The sequence below is a fragment of the Gymnodraco acuticeps genome, unplaced genomic scaffold (assembly GCF_902827175.1).
Source record: "Gymnodraco acuticeps unplaced genomic scaffold, fGymAcu1.1, whole genome shotgun sequence".
Classification (NCBI taxonomy): Eukaryota; Metazoa; Chordata; class Actinopteri; order Perciformes; family Bathydraconidae; genus Gymnodraco; species Gymnodraco acuticeps.
In genome coordinates, this window is record NW_022989778.1 from 2,015,726 (window position 1) to 2,038,739 (window position 23,014).

The following is a 23,014-nucleotide window of genomic DNA, read 5'->3' on the forward strand; positions in this document are numbered from 1 at the left end:
GGATTGTCCACAATATTGAGTATGTAAGTCGCTTTGGATCAAAGCGTCTAACATGTAATGTAATGATACAGAGGAATACACCATATTAAGTATTGGCTACACAGGTTATTAAAATCAGTTATTGTTGGTTTTGGTCTTTTATTATGATGGCAAAAGGAAAATTATATAAAATTACCAACCAAAGGTATCAATAGTACCGTGTCATTCTAGCTGTAACGTTCATCCATGCTATCAACTATTGGAGCGGGTAATGATTGGCAATCTTTTTATTAAAAAATAAATACAAGTACAAAGCAAGATTCAACACTTGATGTAAAAGGTTCATGCTGACAAAAGTGATTTTCTGCCTTCGAGTTGTTTTTTACTGTTCATATCAGAACACACAGACTCACTTTCACAAAACTGCACACAGACAATGAGCACAAATCCAATCAAAAAGCTCTCTTGCTTCTCGGCAGAACAAAAGGCACAGTTCAGGGAGATAACTTTTGACATTACATCATTAAAAGACGATAGAAGTGCAATCATTTACAACAGCATCAGTCATCGTTTAGAGAGACATGGTGGTCGGCTTAATTCGGTTAAAATACCTTGTGTTGAAGTTTTTACAGTAATCTGAATAGTGACAGAAAGAAGAGGTGTGATCCATAAACAATCTCTTACTTAAATGCACAGAAATGTACAGATTAGCCCTTAAACACAAGATCAAATATCGATTTGCCAGAGCCAAGATAGGAAAACACAACATTGATATACATTCAGCAATTTATACATTTGGGTGTAAAACAGAATCAGTGAACTATTATTTATTAATTACTTTGAAATGTGTACGCCTACAGTATGTCCTATATACAGTGCAAGTGGGTGAAAGAATATAGGAGGATAACATGAAGTTTAAAGGACCAGTTCAGAGTTTTTACTCTAATGCAAATACGTTAAAAGTATGTTTTTACAAGGTCCTGTTATCATTCCTCCTGTCTACATTGGTGTGGAAGTGATTCCTTCAAGCTTAAAAGTGTGACTACAATAGGGATTCATTTCATATTCCTCTATAGAAATGTAATGTTGAATTCCTTGCAATGTTTTTACAAAAAAAAATTGAAAGTGTAAGATAATTCAACAAAAAAATCTAGAAAGAGTTTTGTTTAACAACATGTCGGTTCAAAAAAATGAACATTGGAAATTCATGACTTTGGTGAAATTAGTCGTATTCCCCAAGACTATAAAATGGGTTCAGTTCTCATCTTAAAGTTGATTTAAACCTTTGTAAGACTGTATAGCAACCTTCTAATATGGAGCAGCAGTTTAAGTTCTGCATCAGGCTCAGCTAATTTTCCACCAACAAGTATACTTTAACACAAAAACCACATGCAGCACTTCATGCTGAAGATGACCGCTGACTACAGAATACATCAAGAACATCCACACGTCTGCTCTAATATTAACATGTGCCACATCAAGTCACTTTATTGTTGGCGTTTGCGTTCTGTCCGCACCAGTACAGCTTGTCCTCGCCTCTCCTCCTCCTCCTCCTCCACTGGCAGAGCAGGAGCATGCGGAAGGTCTTCTGGAAAGTCTTGTTGCAGAGGGCGTAGCACATGGGGTTGATGGTGCTGTTGACGTAGCACAGCCAGTAGCCCAGGTGCCACAGCGACGTGGGGATGCACTCGGCACAGAAGGTGGAGATGAGCACCATGATGTTGTACGGCGTCCATGTCAGGATGAAGGCCAGGAGGATGGCGCTGAGAGTCTGCGCCGCCTTCTTCTCCTTCACCAGCACCATCCTCTTCCTCTTGGTGATCTGGTTCTTCAGGACGGGGTCCAGGGGTTTGGAGGTGGAGGAGGCCGAAGGGGAGGCGGTTTTGGGAGGCTGCTCTGCTTCAGGCAGGCAGGGTGACGCTGTTTTAGGTTTGCCGTTTTTAGGCTTGGAGCCAGGTTTGAATTTATAAGACAACTTTTTTTTACTGCTCTTCTTTTTAGGAGTGGAGAACAGTTCTTCTGTGTAATCCCCCACCTGCCCGTTCTTATTACTCTGAACACTCTCTTGCTCTTTGAATGATCCCTGTGGGGTTTCTATTGAAACATGCTGCTCTTCTTCGTCAGATGAGGAGTAGCTGTTAAAGGAGGTGATCTGATCAGATTTCACCCATGCATCGTCTGATCTAGTTGTCATTTTAGTGACGTTACTTTGGTTAGAGGACGACCATGAGGCCTGACTCCGTTCTCGCCTCTCTCTGGTGAAATGAAAGCAAGAGTGAATGATGGTTTTCTGAGGTTTAGTCCCCTCCAGAACATTTTCCTTTGCTAAGCCTTGCAGTTCTGCCAGATCTTTGGTGCGTCTCTGCGTCTCCTTGTAGATCCTGCAGTAAAGGATGGTCATCACGGAGACAGGGATGTAGAAAGCAGCAATGGCCGTACCAAACGTGATCACAGGCTCTGTTAAAAACTGGATCTGGCACTGGTCAGAAGGCACGTTTCTCTCTCCTACAAAGTACTGCCAGCACAGGATGGGTGGCGCCCAGAGGACAAAAGACACCAGCCATGCGAGGCCGATCATGATGGCGGCTCTCTTTGGAGTCCTTTTAGCTCTGTAAGTCAGCGGCCTGGTGATGGAGAAGTATCTGTCAAAGCTGATGACGAGTAAGTTCATAACCGAAGCATTGCTGGCTACATAATCCACCGCCAGCCAGAGATCACATGCAAGGTTTCCCAAGGACCAGTAACCCATCAGGATGTATGTGGTGTACAAGTTCATGGACAACACTCCTATGATGAGGTCAGCGAAAGCCAAACTCAGCAGGTAGTAGTTGTTGACAGTCTTCAGCTGGCTGTTGACTTTGAAGGACAGCAACACCAGCACGTTACCAACAACCGTTATCAAGCTGACAATGGCTGACACGGTAGCGATCGCTATAACCTCCCACACGTTGTGGGAAGACATCTGGACGTGTGAGGTGTTGGCAAAAGTGTTGTTTGGAGGATTTACATCCATGTTGTTATGTGTCCGTGTTATTGTTGACAGGTCAGAGGAAGGCTCCAAATGTTGGTTCCATTAAGAGTTATCCTGAAATACAAAGACACACATTAATCAGACACAATTGCACATTGTAATTTGTTGGTAAAATTGTTATTATGTAAAGTTAAACCCCTGTTGATACACCATTTTCAAGGGGTTATAAAACTACACCTATATAGGTCTACACTTTTGTTCTATTAATATTGTGGTTTGTTCTGTATTTATTTACATATGTTTAAGTTCTCTTTTTTTTTGGAAGCAGCAATATCACATGTCTTATGTGTATTTTCTTATGTTCTTATGTAACTAATTATCGGATCTATTTGCTAAAATGTATTATATTTGTGTTTTAAACTTAAAGAGTAAAGTATGTTACTTTAGAAATGCAAAAAAATATTGAACAATTGTTTATTCATAAGAAAAAACATTGAAGCTGCTTTGAAATGTATGTAATTTAATAAACTTCAGATCATATAATTGAATGCATGAGATCTAGTGAAAACAAGCTTTTTAAAACCTTTTTTATTCATGTTTGCTCACAAACCATGCAGCAGTTTTTGGTTTGACCTTTTTATTTCTGTATTTCAATTTAATTATTTATGTCTCTGTTTTGGTGTAATCTACTGTAGGCTATTATGGCCTTCATTGCCTGAATTTTGGGCAATTTTGTTTTCCAATTACAATACAATACAAAAATGACATTCAATTCTGGAACTTAAACATGCCTTTTGTGTCTTTACATACAGTCTATGGTCTTTACCTATGGTCTTTACTTAAAAAAACAGATTACTTTTATTGTTTTGGTCAAAATAGGATTTGGAACCATCTAACGACATTTTGCTGTCGGACACAATTCCATGTAACACTCACTCCGCTCAACTTTGAAGTGTTACACGCTAAAGTGTCCGGCCACGGTTGACAACAGTAATGGAGTTCAGAAGAGGCAGAGGAGGCAGCTGGAAAAGAGGCGGCCGCGGGGGAAACGACGGAGAGAGTTCAGGCGGTGAGCACCGGGGCAGAGGGAGAGGAGGACAGACCCGAGGCCGGGGGAAAAGAGACCATTACCGGGGCCGAGGACGTGGGGGAAGCGACCCGAGGGCGGAGCTCCATCCCCGGGTAAGAAGTTACACAGGCTGCCCCATGGATGTATAATAACCATAATGACCATAATGAGTCTGTGATTGAACAAAGACGATCGGACAATGCACTTTCTGCACCTCTGCCCTCTGAAATAAGTACGTCTTCCTAAATTATGTGTTGTGTGTATTTTCAATGTAGTGTTTTGTGTATGTCTATTATGTATTGACAACACTATTTAAATAAAGTTTTCTACAAAAAAAAGATGTATAATAACAACTGCCCTCGTTACCAGAGATTAAGTTCTCTCAAGAGAAGAGTACTCAGGTCTTGTACTTACGCAAAAGTAGAAGTACTCAGATATTGTACTTAAGTAGAAGGAGCAGGGTGTAGGAATACTCTGTTAGAAGTAAAAGTCCTGCAGTCTAAATGTTACTCAAGTAAAAGTAGAAAAGTATTAGCATCAAAATACAGTAGTAAATATAGTACTCATTATGCAGATTTGTCCATTTCAGAATAATATATATGATATGTTTTATAATTCTTGAATCATTAAAGTGTTCTCAAAGCTGGTAAAGGTGCAGCTAGTTTGAATGACTTTCTATACGGCAGGGTAGCTTGTGAATTTACTCCAGGTGGAACTAAAGTCTGATTTAAGAGTTGATTATGTTTCACATCATTCATCCAAATCTGTAAAGTAAGGTATTAAATACATGTAGTGGAGTAAAAGTACATGATTTACCTATGAATTGTAGTGGGGCAAAAGTACAAAGTAGCACAACATTTAAATACTCAAGTCCCTTAAAATTGAGTACTAAATCTACTTAATTACTTTACATTACTGCCCGTTACACCACTCTGCCAAACCGCTGTGTATCAAATAGTAATTTATTAGTTGTGTCGCCAAGAAAATGCACACACTCCTCAGATTGTGATGTAAAACTCATTTGCACGTCCTCTTCAATTCGGCCTAGAGTTGCATTCATTTCAGTGTAGTGGTTACCTCTTTTGCACCAACATAATCTGGTACCGAGCATTGTAAGCATTTAAAAGAAAGACAAAAGTGATATAAAAAAAATAAGTTTGTCAAACAAGTTATAAATCAGTGTTGTGTTTTTGTTTTCCTATCTTGGTATATCGATATTTTATTTTGTGTTAAGGCCTAATCTGTACATTTACAGCTGCATTGATTTCCTAATCTGCAGAGACTGGTACCGAACATTGTTAACACTTTCAAAATAATGTTCATAATGTGGTTTTTTTTAGAAAAGAATGTAACATAAATAAGTTTGACGAACTGGTTGATTGCTGTACAGTAGAGAAGCAGGTGTGTGTCATCTTGATCACATCTTCATCTCCCTCTAACATAATGAGCTCCTGTCAGCGGAGGTAGACTGAGAGAGGAATCATAGTGATGAAGCTCCTCAACAATATCATTGTGCCTCGGAGATGAAAGCTCTACGGCCGTTCTGTCAGTAGATGCTCCTGCCATGGTAACTACAGAATGGAAACAATAGGGACTCTGTAATTGCAATCATACAAATCTCCTTTTAGGTGCATAGCGGCTCCTTGATTGCAATCATGGGAAAGTCTGCTTTGATGGATCCATTGTTACCATGGGGTCTTTGATGATACTGTTGCAATGGAAATTGTTCTGTTTTTGTGTTTGAGTTCAAGAAAAACTGAACTTTCTGTGGACACATTTCCCTGACAACCTTGGTGAAGGTTTCTGCAGCTATTTGACAAAGCAGAAAGGAATCTATGACGCAGAGACATTTCATTAGTTCCGTTTTTGACGTCTATTATTTTTCATTGAGAACGACGTACCAGTTTACCTTGACCCTTCCGTAGCTACCAATCATGAATAAGAGCTATGTGGTAATTATCACTTAACAAAATGTTCTTTGAATAACTTCCTTTGTGTGGCGCTGCCATGGCAAAAGCTTGACTCATAGCTAGCTTCAAACAAAAGTGAGACTTTTTGTAGTTTGTAAAAACGAAGGCAGGATGACTTTTTCACACAATCTGACATTTCTTTGTTCAATCTACCCAAGCTGAATGATATGCAGCTTAGCCTTTTATGAAAGCTTCTGGAAAGATGGTGTATTGTCTGCTACCGTCTGGCAGGCGTTACCGCAGCATCCGGACAAAAACCACCAGATTCATCCCACAGGCAATAAGACTGTTAAACAACTGAACTGTTGTAACAACAGCCATAACATTCATCTGCTACTTAGTCATTATTTATCTATTTATCTAATATATCATTCCAATAGCTTGCATATAGACTCACTTTTTTTAAACTATTTTTCTTTTCTATTTAATTTTTAATATTTACTTGCACTATATTTTTCAGTTTTTCTGTATTATTGTGTTGCACTGTTGGAGAAGCCTGTGACCTAAGATTAACTACTGTGTAACTATGTTCGTATGACAAATAAAGAACCTTGAACCTACACTGAACAAAAATATAAACGCAACACTTTTGTTTTTGCTCCCATTTTTCATGAGATGAACTCAAAGATCTAAAACATTTTCTATATACACAAAATAACCATTTCTCTCAAATATTGTTCACAAATCTGAAAAAATGTGTGATAGTGAGCACTTCTCCTTTGCCGAGATAATCCATCCCACCTCACAGGTGTGGCATATCAAGATGCTGATTAGACAGCATGATTATTGCACAGGTGTGCCTTAGGCTGGCCACAATAAAAGGCCACTCTGAAATGTGCATTTTTGCTTTATTGGGGGGGTCAGGGGGGGTCCGAAAACCAGTCAGTATCTGGTGTGAGGGGTAGGGTTAGGGTTAGAGTAATGTTGTGAATCGAGTGGCCCATGGTGGTGGTGGGGTTATGGTATGGGCAGGCGTATGTTATGGACGACGAACACAGGCCACTCGATTCCCAACATTACCCTAACCCTAACCCTACCCCTAATCCTACCCCTCACACCAGATACTGACTGGTTTTCGGACCCCCCCAGACCCCCCCAATAAAGCAAAACTGCACGTTTCAGAGTGGCCTTTTATTGTGGCCAGCCTAAGGCACACCTGTGCAATAATCATGCTGTCTAATCAGCATCTTGATATGCCACACCTGTGAGGTGGGATGGATTATCTCGGCAAAGGAGAAGTGCTCACTATCACACATTTTTTCAGATTTGTGAACAATATTTGAGAGAAATGGTTATTTTGTGTATATAGAAAATGTTTTAGATCTGTCATGTGCACATTAGCTACATTGTAGTCGATATGGCAATGAAAAACGTCACAGGCTCCTCCAACAGTGCAACACGAATATCTATTTAGGACATAAACAAATACAACGGATAAAATAGTGCAAGAGAAGCTTCATGTTAATGCAAATACATTTCCCAAGATGCTACACGGGGAAAACAAGATGTACAAATATCTGTTGTCTTCCCAGGACAGTGGAAGAGCATTATTTTTCAGATGCTTTGCCATTATTCCAAATCCTCCCAGAAATGTGTATAACCAACCGTGTTCCTCCTTTTCTTTTAGGACCACGATGCAGGGGAATACTTTCAGGAGGAAGACAACAGCATGGAGGTTTTCTCCAGGAGGAAACTGGAGTCAAACTGGGATCGCTACGAGGCGTCGGAGCGTCAGGAGCCTGATGATGAAACGCCGGCTCAGAGGGGAACAGACTACCACGTCCTGATGGAGTCAGCAGGTAAGATCTGACCACTTAAAAATGGGTTTGTTTAGCTTCCCACAAACTTGAAATATCACTGTACTTCTTCTCGTTTTGGTGGCTAGATGTCTGCGTGTCACATCAAAGAAATAAAACCAATTAGCTCCACTTCTGCTCTACAATCTTGTTTCATTTTTCTCAAATTCTTTTGTACCAATAGAGATCAAACCATCCTCTGATTAAAAGAAAAGTACAAAGCTTCTACTTTAAATTTGGGTACAGCTTTTCCAGGATAACAACAACATCGAAAGTGCACTTTGTATCAAATCATCCTTCTGAATTTAATGGAACTTTTCTGACGTTGTCTCTGTATCCTAATTAGTTTAAAGGAAGTGTCTGTGTTGGACTGGGTTGTCACGCTGCATAAGAAAATCCTTGTTTGTCTTTGTTTCAGCCTCAGTGGTCCGTGCTCTGGCCCCCTGGGGTCTCAACAGTCTCATCTCTGTTTCTGTTGATATGTCTTCCCCCAGAGGAGCACTAACGATGGAAGCTCAGGGCTTTCTTATTAGAGCAGAGCTGGAGGTTTCTTTACATTCAGGACAGATTCCCAGATAACAACCCCACTGTCACATTTAGCTCATTTGAGCAGCTCCCTGGAGTGCAGTAATTGAGTAATATTGCCATGGCTGTTGGCTTTCTTGCGTAGTACTACAGTGTGTTGTTTACTGTGCTGTTGACATGTTTGGTTTTTATATTGTCTAGTGTTGTGTTATAGGAATTATGATGCCATTATTCAAATGACATCAACACCATGGCTTTTTATTCATTAACAAACATCAGATAGTTCTTTTTTGCAGTACTAAAATGTTATGTTTTAAACAGTTGAATATCACTGTGGAAGAAACATGTTACAGTAGAGGAACAACATACACAAATGAACCTCAAGATGAGCAGAATGCTGCAGAATATTTGGTTATGAACACAAATTAAATGACTGTGTAATTTGAAAGTGGTTGATTGCAGTTTTCTTCAGATATTATGAGCATTTTAGTGTTTTCAGACCTTGTCTTTACCGTTTTTGTTCAGGCTTACATTCATCAGCGTTTTATTCAGAACCAGCTGCAGCCCCCCCACTGTGTCCTGCACATAGACTGTGTATATAAAGGTGCTACACCTACGAGCTTAAGCCCAGCCAAATACAACCGTAACAATAAATGCAGCTTCAAGTGTAATTTCAGAGGCTTGGATTTATGAAAACATAATAATATTTAGGAAGGAACACTATCATTATTAACATTTCTGGCATTACAATGAATACATCTACAAGATATGTATTCAACTAAAGTGCTTTTAATGTCAGCATTTAGAAAGAAGACATTTTCAAGCCAGCTTTACTGATTGGTGTGAAACGTTAAATCGGCTGAACAAACATTGTTACATTACATGTTAGACGCTCAATACTGTGGACAATCCCCACAGGAGCAATTTGGGGTGAAGTGTCTCAGGAACACAACGACATGCTGACTGCAGCGGGGTTTGAACCTGTGACCCCCTGATCCCAACACCAACGCACTATTCCACTGCGCCACACGCCTGTTGAATTAAACCTGCTTTTAAACTGGTAGAGTTTGAGCTTAATGTCCAGGAGTTGACTCTGATAATCTATGCAGGACTTGCTCGTGTTTTGGCAGGAAGTTTTGAGGCCAGTTTTAACTCGGCATGAGTATTTTTAACAGCCGACTGTTTTTAGAGGATTGTTTTTTTTCTTTTCTCACGCCATTAGAGAAACTAAGAGTGTTTTTTAACGCCCTGTCTCTCTCTCCCCTTCTCCTTTAGCGTAAATGCCAAAGGGGCTCCTGTGAGTTGTTTGACTCGTATCTCTCGTCTCTGTGTTTTGCCCACATTATCAGATTAGTCATGCCGTACAGCAAGAGGCTGCCGCTCTCTAGAGGATACTTAATTGTACGTGGGAGGCGATGCTTTCAATAGTCGTTTTCCTGGATAATTAAAGTAGCCCTGAAATCAGGAATCTGCCACAGAAACCTGCCTCTTGAGTTACTGAAGAATACTTCTTAATGTGGAGCTTTTTTTACCATCACTCATTGTCTCCAAGGTGTTGAAGTGTTGCAGCTTTCTGGTAGTGTTATTGGCAAGTATGTGCAGATTTGATGTATTCTTCTAAGATGTAAATGGCTTTGAGCAGTGTTTGTTTACCTTTGTAACGTACCTTGAAGTTTTTAAATGACTCAAAATACCAGAGCAGAAAGGTAGTGACAGAGGCATAGATGTTAGTGAGATTATGAGCGGATTTTGAAATATTTTGATCAATGTTTTAATGCCACTTAGCAGCCTGTCACACTCTCACTAAACGCATTCTGCCTGTCATTAGTGTCTGGTGATGTTTCCGTCCACTGCTCACCGTCAGAGCTGAGCACATATGAGCAACCTAAAACTCTAAATATATATCTGTGTGGGAGGGATTGTTTTGTTCTACCTGGCTTTAAAAGGCAGGGAGCATTGACGTTTAGATAAAGAGACCATGTCTTTTTTGGAAGATCTTAAGAGCGAACAAGTAACTTACAACTTCAAAATGACTCTACTGCAATATTGATAATTGCTTAGAATTGAGTGTTAGCACAAAAGTATTAAACTGATCCCTTGTTCCAGCTTCTCAGATGCATATATTACATACTTTTTCTTTGTTTTCCATTATGCTGAACTGAATTACTGTGATTTAAGTAAAGCAATTCATCACTTTTGTCAAGTTGTCCTCTGGGAAATTTAACACGTTTATGGTTTTCTTTTGTTCTATTGTCCAAACGATTATTACAGAACATTGGCTTATTGATTGAAAATAAAAAATCTGAATTGGTCTCCACCCTAAAGATCTTTTCCTCCACCTCCTGTTCTAATCGTTAATCAATGAAACACACATTTGCTTAATTGAATACACACAGGTTTACATTACATAATCAGTGCATTGACTTTATGACTCTGGGATAAACTTGGAAAGTCTTGCTTTAATTAATGAGGCGAAAGTTATTCCTTCACAGATTTTCACTCTGTAGTGGATTCCCTTTAGTTTAATGAGACATGACTTCACTATTTACGCTATTTTTGTCAGGCAGAGTTTCTGTCTGTACCTAATTCTGAACGGACAATTAAACATCATTAATTCCAAGTCAACACCTTTTAAACACAAGCTGAGTCCATGACCCTGCAATTACATTACATTACATTGCATTTAGCTGACGCTTTTATCCAAAGCGACTTACAATAAGTACATTCGACCAGGAAGACACAACCTTGAAGAAAACAGAATCATATAAGTACATCAGGTTTCATAGAGCCAAACATTTCAAGTGCTACTCAACTGGCTTTAGGTAAGCCAGTCCTTTATTAGTATAAAAGTGCTTCGTTAATAGTTCTAACGCTCGAAGTGGAGTCGAAGGAGATGAGTTTTCAGTTTGCGCCGGAAGATGTGCAAGCTATCTGCTGTCCTGATGTCAATGGGGAGCTCATTCCACCATCTTGGAGCCAGGACAGCAAACCCACGTGTTTTCGCCGATGGGAACTTGGGTCCCCCTCGCAGCGAGGGCGCAACGAGTCGTTTGGCTGATGCAGAGCGTAGTGCACGCGCTGGGGTGTACGGTTTAACCATGTCCTGGATGTAGGAAGGGCCAGATCCATTCGCAGCATGGTACGCAAGTACCAGTGTCTTGAAGTGGATTCTAGCAGTTACCGGAAGCCAGTGAAGGGAGCGGAGGAGCGGAGTGGTGTGGGAGAATTTAGGAAGGTTGAAGACCAGACGAGCCGCTGCATTCTGGGTGAGCTGCAGAGGTCGGATGGCACATGCAGGTAGACCAGCCAGGAGGGAGTTGCAGTAGTCTAGGCGTGAGATGACGAGAGCCTGGACCAGAACCTGAGTCGCTTTCTGAGTCAGCTGGGGACGTATCTTCCTGATGTTGTAAAGCGTTTATCTGCAGCAACGGGTTGTAGCAGCGATGTTTGCAGTGAAGGACAGGTTGTTATCTAGGGTCACACCCAGATTCCTTGCAGTCTGAGTCGGGGAAACAACTGAGGTGCCGATGTTGATTGTTAGGTCAAGAGTGGGACAATCTTTTCCGGGGAGGAAGAGCAGCTCAGTCTTGTCAAGGTTGAGCTTGAGGTGGTGAGCAGACATCCACTGAGAGATGTCAGCTAGACAAGCAGAGATGCGTGCAACGACCTGGGTCTCTGAGCGGGGAAAGGAAATAATTAATTGGGTGTCATCAGTGTAGCAGTGGTAAGAAAAACCATGCGGGCTAATGACTGATCCGAGCGAGTTTGTGTACAGGGAGAAGAGGAGGGGACCAAGAACAGAGCCCTGAGGGACCCCCGTAGTTAATTGACAAGGGTCGGACTCCGACCCTCTCCAAGTAACCCTGTAGGTGCGGTCTTTCAGGTATGAGGTGAGGAGGGAAAGTGCAGAGCCTGAAACTCCAAGTTTTTGGAGAGTGCGAAGGAGGATCTGATGATTCACCGTGTCGAATGCAGCAGACAGGTCCAATAGGATGATGACAGAGGAGAGGGATGCAGTTTTGGCAGTGTGCAGTTCCTCCGTGACAGCGAGGAGGGCAGTTTCTGTGGAGTGACCTGCCTTGAAACCAGACTGGTGCGGATCCAGAAGGTTGTTCTGATGGAGATAACAGGAGAGTTGTTTAAAGACAGCGCGTTCAAGACAGGAACGGGAGGAGAGAGACAGACCTGTAGTTTATAACATCAGACGGGTTGAGAGTGGGTTTCTTTAGGAGAGGGTTTACTCTTGCCTCCTTGAGACTGTTTGGAAAGTGACCAGAAGTTAGAGAAGTGTTGATGAAATGGGTGAGAAACGGTAGAATATCAGGAGCGATAGTCTGAAGGAGGTTTGAAGGGATAGGGTCCAGAGGACAGGTGGTAGGGCGGGCAGAGGTAATGAGGGTAAGAACCTCACTTGGAGAGAGAGGGGAAAAGGAGGTAAGTGTGTTGGTGGAAGGAGGGTCTGGTGACCCAGCGGTGAGTAAAGGTGAGTCAGAAAAAGAAGAGCGAATATCATCAACCTTTTTTTCAAAGTGGGTAACAAAGTCGCTTGACAGAAGTGAGGAGGGGGGAGGAGCTTTTGGAGGGTCCAAGAGGGTGGAGAAGATGGAAAATAGTTTTTTAGGATTGGAATAGGAAGATTGGATCTTATCTTGAAAGAAAGTGCTTTTTGCCTGAGAGAACGAAGCAGAGAAAGAGGAGAGGAGAGCCTGATAGGTTAGGAGGTCGTCACGGTGTTTGGATTTCCACCATTTCCGCTCTGCTGCCCTAAGGACGGTTCTATTAGCACGCAGTGCATCATTTAGCCAGGGAGCCGGAGGGGACTGACGAGCCTGCCGAGATGTGAGAGGACAGAGCGAGTCCAGAGTGGATGAGAGAGTAGAGAGGAGAGTTTCTGCAGCAGAGTTTGGAGGCAGGAGTTGGAACGAATCAGAGGAAGGGAGGGCTGAGAGCACCGACGAGGCAAAGGTAGAGGGGGAGAGGGAACGAAAGGTTACGGCGGACAAGTGCAGGATGGGAAGAGATTAGTTTGTTATGTTTGGAAAGGGATAGAGAGAATGAAATGAAGAAGTGATCGGATGTGTGGAGCGGGTTTACAGAGAGGTTAGAAGTAGCGCAGTTCCTTGAGAATATGAGATCAAGGACATTGCCAGCTTTATGAGTCGGTGGGGATGGAGACAGTGAGAAAGCAAAGGCGGTTAACAGAGATGTTAGTTCGTCTATCTTCCCCGTCTGGAGGTTGAAGTCTCCGAGAAGTACAGCGGGAGGGCCAGTTTCAGGGATGAGTGAGAGGAGATTATCTAATTCCTCCAAGAAGTCCCCCAAGGCGCCTGGTGGACGGTAGAGAACAACAATGGTTAACTGTATAGGATGGGTTACTGTGACGGCATGGAATTCAAAGGTGGAAGGAGTGAAGTTAGGTAGCTTGAAGAGGGAAAAGCTCCATTTGGGAGAGAGCAGGAGACCAGTGCCACCTCCTCTGCCAGTGGGTCTGGGTGTATAGGAGAAGGAATATGCAGTGGAGAGAGCTGCTGGGGTGGATGTGTTGGATGGAGTAATCCAGGTCTCAGTGAGAGCAAGGAAATCCAGAGACTGCAGGGAGGCGTAGCCAGAGATGAAGTCAGCCTTAGGAACAGCTGACTGGCAATTCCACAGGCCACCAGAAACTAGATGTTGGATCTCAGTGGAGCACGTGGGATAGACGAGAGCAGGCCGGTTATATCGATTACGAGATACACGGGGCCAGTGATAATTGCGAGAAGACACATGAACAGGAATGGAGAAAATACACATGATTATAGCATGAGGGGCTAAACAACAAAATAAAATGAAACAAAATAAAAAATAAAAACACCAGCGATTCTTAGCTCAATCAAAGTAGGATTTGCCTCCTCTTTGCCTCCCTCGTGACTCCTGTAGGACTCCAATGTCTTTGTCAGTCTTACTCCTGTAGGACTCCAATGTCTTCGGCTGTCTGACGCTGAAGCTGACGCTCCAGGAAAGAGCTACCTAAAATGGACGCCTGATTGCTCAGTTCTCACAGCTGTAGGGGCACGCCCCTCTAATTAGTTAACTATCTACAGCTGATGGGCGACAATAGACTGGCCCTGCCTATATTAATAATGCAGGCTTGAGTGCTGAGACCTGTAAAGCAGGTTTCGCCTGAGCAGATCTGAGATTTAAAATCTCTCAAAAGCGATTTAGCCGTTTAAGCTACAATAACAATTATACAGAGTCGAATAAATGAAACCGAGAAGTCTAATTAAACAAGAATATAACTTACAGTGGTTGCTGCGTCAATAGGTAATGTCGTCACCGGGTCCAGATGCACACTGAGTTCATCAGTTTTTAAATGCGGTATTTAAATGCTTTTTTAGCTAAAAGATGACTGAGTCACGCGGTTCTACTTCACGCAATCAATAGACTGGCCCTGCCTATATTAACAATGCAGGCTTGAGTGCTGAGACCTGTGAAGCAGGTTTCGCCTGAGCAGATCTGAGATTTAAAATCTCTCAATAGCGATTTAGCCGTTTAAGCTACAATAACAATTATACAGAGTCGAATAAATGAAACCGAGAAGTCTAATTAAACAAGAATATAACTTACAGTGGTTGCTGCGTCAATAGGTAATGTCGTCACCGGGTCCAGATGCACACTGAGTTCATCAGTTTTTAAATGCGGTATTTAAATGCTTTTTTAGCTAAAAGATGACTGAGTCACGCGGTTCTACTTCAATCTGCTGCCCAACTCATCATTCCAGCTATTAAGAATGAAAACAAAGTGGAAAGTTAATAATAAAAATTGTCTTATAATCAGTAAAACACCTTCAAGTTCCCTTTTGACTTCAGCCAGAGCAGAAGGAGAGAGGCAGTGCTTGACTTAATAAAAAGGCTCAACACTAGACAGGTTTCTGAGGCTTTACAAACCAAAGTATGATAGAAAACTCAACGCTTCTTAGAAAGAAGAAACAACTAAAACAAAATCATGATTTCATGTTCACTACTTCTATTGGAATGATTTGGTCAAAAAGGTGACTCTTATATCAGATATTGTTGTATATGTGATTTAGTATTGTATAGCCTGAAGACACATTTGGTACACTTGGTGCTCAGATGAAGGGAAACATTTGGGCATCTGCTCGGCCAATTTCCCCAGCTGCAAAACAAAAATTTAAAGTGCAGCTATCATGCTATTTTTAGGCAATAGCATAGGTCTCAGATATATAAAAATTAGGGCTGTCAGTCAATTAAAATATTTAATTCCGATTAATCGCATGATGTCCATAGTTAATCGCGATTAATCGCAAATTAATCGCACATTTTTTATCTGTTCTAAATGTTCCTTAGAGGGATATTTTTCAAGTTTTTAATACTCTTATCAACATATGAGTGGACAAATATGCTTTATGCAAATGTTTGTTTATTATCATTTTAACAATGACAAATATTCTCCTGAATATTCTCAACACAACAACCTGGAACCTCTCTCTCTTACGCTCTCTCCCAACCCTGTGTACTTCTTTGCACTGAGCCAGTTGCTCAAACAGACAAGCCTGTTTACAGGTGTCGGCGAAATGCCGCTCCTCTGTCTTCATAACAGTCAAAGCATGAGACTGAAGTTCCCACTGTGGGTCAAAAGAATGCGCTGTGATGTGCAGTCGACACGTTGGATCCAAATTATCTAACGCAGCCCCTCGTCCTCCACAATGTTAAGCTGTAGCCACCCATTTAGCTACCGCTGTTGTTGTCCAGGCGTCTCCCCGGCAAACTTTCAAGCGTGGTCTGCCGCAAGCGAGCGGCAGGAGCGGGGCTGTCAGCATCAGCTGTGTGCTTGGCTTGCTGTTTAAAACACCTTTTTTTGTATCCATATCTCTCGCTAGAATCTCCCACCATCCAACTAACAACAACAACAACGTCAAGCCTTTGGCCTCTGAAACTACGGGGCGGGCCGAGGACAAATACACATGCGTTAATCACACGTTAAAATAATTAGTGGCGTTATTAACGCGTTAACTTGACAGCCCTAATAAAAATATATAAAAAACATGTCTATGAAGTGCTGATTTTGGGTATAAAGGTTTAAAAAAATAAATAAAAATGGATTAATAAAAAGAGGAGGGGTCTGAGCTTATGCGGGACCGGGCAGCTACTGTCTAAACTAAATGCTGCCGTGATGAAACGCCATATCATGGATTATCAAGGATTCTCTCTGAAACAGTATGGAGCTCAAAGGCTTTCTCTCTTGCCGGTTATACCACAAGATGAGCTCCTCTTTATTTCCTGCTTCTTCACACATATGCTCTCCAGTACAGGTTAGCTCTGAGTGTTAGCGATGCTAATGTAAACACCGACCATATTACGTCCAAAACAGTCGGGCATTGTTTCTGATAGCAACGTTTCTGATTGGGCCGTGGGTCCACATTTCAGATACATATCGGACGCAAATCTGGATCAGCTCCGTTGTAGCCCCGTTTTAAAGAATTTGGGTACGGAGGAAAAGAGAGTGTTTTATTTTCTGACGCTGCGTGAGTTCCCCGACGCACCGGGGACACATCTTTATGTATAAAAGACATCACAAAGTGCATTTTGCATGATAGGTCCCCTTTAAATATAAATCGAGGTTATTTGTCAGTATTTGAAAAGATGATAATAATCATGTGAAATCTGTTGATCAACTATTTTCTATTTTCACAATATATATATTTTCTTTTTTCAATGCATCTGTTGTTGATTAATGATAGATTAGCAAATATAGTGTGTAGTATTATAGGTAACAATGAGAAGATGATCCCCTGGGGGAATATTCCCAAGCTACTTAGCAGTATATCCATCTATATATATAAACTCCACTAATACCAGCTGCAGTATTAAAGTGATGTTCACATTAGTGCATAAGTAATCATAATGTATTACCATAATACAGATTCTTCTGAAATGGCCATTCTGCATAATGAATATTGTACCTATAATCTGATGCTGACATTTATGAATGCAGGTTTTTTTTTACTTGCAACACAGTATTTCTACACTGTTAGTATTGCTAGTTGTATATCAGTAAAATATCTGAGTACTTCTTTCACTACAATAATGGCGCGGCCTTTACATCCCACTCCTTTCTTTCTTACGTTCTACCTAAGATGTTCTGGTGCTGAACCTGTCACTGATGTTTATATAATCTCCATTTATGTAACCTCAGTTTATCTTTCAATTTCACTCTTTCTTGCCAATGCTGCTGCAGTGATTCCGACACAGAGCCTTGACGTTTTTATTACCTCGCTCCGTGTATTAATTCAAAACCTTCAATCTCAAGGTCTATAAAGACTTCTCAATGAATGTTGACCTGATGATCTATTCAGAAATATTTAATTGAGTCATACAGTGGCTGAGTTTTATTTACTAAGGCTCCATTGAGAGCTACAGTACTCGGTGTGATTTGGAAAAATGGAGCCTAACAGGGAAATTATGTAAACATACTGTTTGATTTGAATTGAAGGTCATGTTGATTTCTGTTGTCTTGTGACTCGTAGCTGGCGATTATGTGGCCCCGACTGCTTGTCCAAACATCCCAAGTGCTTCCAGCATTCATGGGTTTTTGATTGACTCTGATTACACCGTCTATTATCTATCTATTACATTGAACGCTGAGAGAGATCCGCTGTGTCAGGAAGGATGTCTTCATGACGTCCAGACCGAGTTAACTTCTCAAGGATTAAACCTTGGTGCTTTTGATACTTGAAAAAATGTCACCAATGGTGCTCGAAGAAGCTGCTTTTGTGCAGAAAGCTTTTATTTGAGAGGAATTTCAGCGAAGGGCGGACATGTTGATTGAATTAAAACCCACTAAGAAGAACATTTGTGTACTTGTTTTCAACCTGAAAGTGATTTTATTTTCTTGTCTCGCATTGTTGGGGGTTGATTGTGCTGTTGCTAGGGGTAATGCGCACATGCTGCAATCTGTGTGTGTGTGTGTGAGATGTCTTGGGGAAAAGGTGGTTATGTACATCCTTACGCGGTCATCTATCTGTACACATTAACACAAGGATCAATCCTCCTCCTCCGCAGCCGTAGTTTACCAAGGCTGCTAATGGGCACCTTTCGAGGCTCAATCATAATGAGACAAAGGGAAATCGCATTAGAGCTTCAGTGATTCTGCTAACTAGATTGACAAACACAAGGACGTTTTCCTAACCGAGATGAATAGTCCCAATCATGCCATTAAATTATATATATTCCGGTGTCGTTATGGATACTTGATTATCCGCCGAGACCGGAGGAAACTGGCGTCAAAGCAGAGGAATGAGGCTGCTCGTGTACCGTCTGCCGGACGAAAATATAGGAAACAAAGCATTACAGGTGGTTCGTTTCCCTGCACCGGCTGATTATGATGAAGCCAGGGGAGGAAAGTGCAAGGCTAAATAAAGCAGCAGGTGGATCAGAGACACTGAGATCATCCCACAGAACTGTCTACCCACTTTCATCCTTAAATACCGTTTGTACTTAAACAAAAGGGAGGTCACTTCAGGATTGCAAACATTTTGAATTCTGTCAAACTGTATATTTGCTTCTCAATGATTTGCCTCGATGATAAAAAAAAAACGCCCAACCCAGTCGGTGACCATCAATCCAAAATTATTCAATTTACAATCATATAGTAGAGAAAGGCAATATGTACATTTCAACATGACTTAGAACAAAGTTACTGCTGCTGTAATTATAACTCATTGTTTCTATAATTGATAATTCTGCCTTTTTTTCCTCTCAATTCAACAATGGTTTTTTTGGGTTGTGTAATTTCTAAAAAATGTAAACCACAAGCCTTATTGTTGTCTTTGAACTTATTCTATAGCTGCTACAATTATTCATAGGAAAGAAAAGAAAAATGTGCAACTATTTGACTAACAATGAGTGATTTTGTCATTTTTAATGCAATGTCGCTTTTAGTCTCACATTCTAAGAATAAGCTGGTTTTTTTGGGTCTCAAAATAATACATATTTATACATATTTTTTGTTTTTATGACATTTGATGACGCCAGTTAAATTGTGGATAATAATGGATATTACTATCAGATGTTTTATGATCAATTAACTGATAAAATTAATCTGATAATTAGTTGATGATGAAACAATCATCCGTTACAGAAAATCAACAAATCTCAATATTTAAGCGTCAACAAGTGTGTTTTTAATAGTTGTTCCCTGAAACATAACTGAAATAGTTAAATATTTGAATGGTTGCCTGCAAATGTTTCTGCACACAACTAAGCCCCTGTTGTTTCAGCTCTAGATCAGTTTTAAAACTTGTTTGGATACATCTTGAAGTGTTTACACCTCTAAGAACACATTGGTACAAGTGTTAGGATGCCAATCATGTGACTTTTCATCCCCATGGTTATTAATGATACCTTAAATCAAATCATCTTACTCCTCCTACCTCCCACTTTTTACTGAGAAAAATCAGAACAACCCTTCACAGTCAACTTATTAAAGCAAATGTATGATTAACAATCCATTTTATAACATTATGGGTGTCAAAATCGACTGTTTTAAATCTAAATTGTTTAAAACGTACCATAGATCGATAGAAGTGTGAAGTATAACAACTGTATATGACAACTGATGAACCCCAGCACTTGCTCCGTGATTTATTAATATAATAACTCAGGCTTCATTCAGTAATGAAGATTTAACAATGTTTGAATTTATAATTACTGAATATTGAGTTGACAGCTGCTCCCCGCTGTTTAATTTCCTGCCATAATAGCCACATCAAACAGAATATATACTCACCCTGTACGGCTCTGACAAAACACGATGCTCCGGCGTTAAATGGACGTTTGGTCAGTTCTTTGATACGCTGTTTTTCCTTTTTACTCCTTTTTCTGTCTGGGAGAGTTGACTCGTGTCTTTCTGTTGGTCTTCCCTATCCCTCTGCTTCACAGTGTTGGCTTCACACCTTCCCTCGCTGGCTCGCTCTTCCCCTCCCCTCTTTCCTCTCGCTGACTTTTTTTCCTCTGTGCTCCTCTCTCCAACGAGGTGAAAAACACACTTGTCAAATACAGGTAGGTCATCACACCGTCTCTCATCCTCTTCAGTTGCTAAGTACGAGGTGCTTTGATGCAAACATGTTTTTTCAGTACTGCCATGTACTGCAATATAACGGTCCAGTTTTCTTTCTGAGACGAGATGGTAAAAGCAACAGCTGTTTAGTGTCAATGTCCATGTGACAGAGCAGCTACGTTTCCAAAGAAAGCTCCTGGTCATCAGCAGTGAATCAAGATCTCCTTAAAAGTTTCTCCCTTTTCATTCAAAACTCACCGTCTTCTGGGTAAGATACAAAAGGAACACAAGTCCCAGTTTCTGGCTCTTTCTGCAAAATACAAGCAACTCCTCTGGCAGAGAAAGCGGAATCAATCTTCTTCAATCCTCAAGGCCTCAAATCCTTTTCGTCTCCTTGCCTCGTTATAAAAAGTCGCTCGGATAGACGAGCGTCTTCACCAACATCCGGACTCAACCAACTATTAGGAGAAATTCCCACATGGCCAAAAGCCTCATCCTGTATCTGAGCACTGAGCAACATGTAAGAGGAGGGAGGAAAAGGTGAGCAAGTGGGAGAGTAGGATGAAGAAGAGGAGGAGGAGGGACCAAGAGGAGGAGCCAGTGTGTGTCAGCGTCGCTTCAGAAAGGGCCGACTGTTTGCCTTTGCATCCACAACGCTGTAAATGTTCATCAAAGGGGTAATGTATTCGTACAACCTCTCGCTGCGTCCCACTTCATCATGACTCTGTAAAGAACTAGAGTGCGCCCTGTGCAAGAGATGAACGAGTGACAGTGGAAACAGTCTTTGATTGGCAGAGTTTTGCCTCAACTGCTTAGATTTCACCTCAAAGTGAGTGTTTTTCAGTTCTAGGTCTTTGTTTTTGGTTGGTATGACCTTTCCTGTTCTGATAAGCTTCTTGCTGAAGATGAATAATAGATGAAGCATACCACATTTGTTTTATTTCTGGATAAGTAGTGGAAATAAGATGGAAAGCAGAGGTGGGAATCTTTAGTATACCTCGGGTGATACAGGATTTACAAGGTTGATACTGAATTATAAAAATATTCAAAAGTGAATCTGTGACTAAAACCTCCCCTGAGCTCTATAGGATATGGAATGAGTTGAGTTGGTTTTAATATCATTATACGGATGGGGAGAAAAGATCAATATTAACAGATTGCAATAGGCCATTTGAGAATGCTTTGTCAATGCCTTGTACCAATGGCTATTTGTTGTGTTTGGTTATCTACTTCAGAGCACCTTTTAGCTTATCATCAGTGTCCTATTTGTTCCTGGATTCACAAGCAGCTGTTCATATCAGTTAGCAACGTCAACTCCTTTGGAGAACAACTTTGTGAATGCTCTTGACGCAATGAGACTAACACATTGTCACGTGGTGTGGAGCATACTGTCAGCACCCAACACAACATGTGTTATCAGATTGCATTTCTAAGAATATTTATAAACCTTACAAGTTGTTCTCAGAGCAACATCTACACCTATGATCGCAACGTTTTCTGGTCCATCTTATTCCCAGAATTCCCTTGACCCCAGTTAAGTTATATAAACATTGTAAAGTTGTTTTAGGTTCACTTTTTATATCTTCCATTAGAGGATGAAGAAATTATCTTTTTCAAACATATTAAACATTAAAGGTCCCATGTCATGCTTTTCCGGTTATTACCCTTGTGTGTTATGTAGCTTTTTCTGCATGTAAACGGTCTGCAGAGTCACAAACCCTCAAAGTACACCCTGTAGCGAGTAAAACTCTAACACAGAAAATACCTGTCTGTGCTGCCCCAGAACGCCTCGTTGGACATTTCTCTTTTTCCATTTGTCTGGCCACTTGGGAACCGCATGACGTCATAGGGTTCCCGGAACCAAAATGGACCAATCCACGGAGCTCCTCACACACCAGGAGGGGTGGGGACCTTTAGCGTATATTTTTAACTAACAGGGAGTCCCCTGGTTGGTAATAGGCGAGTTGGGATCGCGGAGAAATGCTCTCCGAGCCGCAGACCCATTCTCACAGCGTTATAAACCTTTTTCTTACTCGATATCAAGCCACACTTATTGTTTTTACTTCGGCTGTGAGTGTTTGTGTGTGCTCAGGATGAGTTTCGCTTGTTCTCGCTGTATCGCCGACCCGGAAGCCACACCAGTAAGCCAGCTCACTGAGCAGCGAGCCTCGCAACGTCCCGACCAATCGGAGCACACTGGGCTCACAGGGAGGGGGGCAGGAGCTCCAACAAGCCGTTTAGGACAGAGAGTGAATACACATACTATACAGAGATGCTGTCTGAGAAACAAATGTGAGTTTGGAAAATTGCACAATATAAATCTATTCTAGTATACCTCAACAATGGAATTATGATCAGTAGAAATGGCCATGACATGGGACCTTTAAAGCATACTTATATTCTCTCATGTTGTTGAACTATTCAGTGGTGGGTGATGGGCAGCAAAGATGGTCAAATTGTTGCTGAAACATGTCTTTAAGCCACTGTATAACAGAACAATGGGCAAAATGTGCTGCCAATTGGCTTTGATTTGACTACATGGAAACAGTCTTTGTTATTTCTTTTGAAAATGGATTAAAGAATATCTATCTTTTAGTCATCTCAAACACTGAAGCAAAAATAAAGCTTTCTTTAATCACTGAACGATATC

At 41.1% G+C, this 23,014-nt stretch overlaps 2 protein-coding genes across 2 annotated transcripts in view; one reads left to right on the forward strand and one right to left on the reverse strand.

The window, feature by feature from the left end:
- Positions 1-199: 199 nt before the first annotated feature.
- Positions 200-21,152, reverse strand: LOC117549259 (muscarinic acetylcholine receptor M5-like). Its single transcript, XM_034220993.1, has 2 exons — positions 20,095-21,152; positions 200-3,064 (listed from the first exon to the last, which is right to left on the reverse strand). Exon 2 carries the CDS (start codon positions 2,990-2,992, stop codon positions 1,457-1,459), a length of 1,536 nt encoding a protein of 511 aa, XP_034076884.1. The 5' UTR covers positions 2,993-3,064; positions 20,095-21,152; the 3' UTR covers positions 200-1,456.
- aven (apoptosis, caspase activation inhibitor) overlaps positions 3,914-23,014 on the forward strand; it is a 42,370-nt gene continuing 23,269 nt past the window's right edge. The window contains exons 1-2 of the mRNA XM_034221007.1: positions 3,914-4,132; positions 7,617-7,788. Of these exons, the coding sequence (XP_034076898.1) occupies positions 3,944-4,132; positions 7,617-7,788 (361 nt within the window). The 5' untranslated portion in view covers positions 3,914-3,943. The remainder of the gene's footprint in view (positions 4,133-7,616; positions 7,789-23,014) is intronic.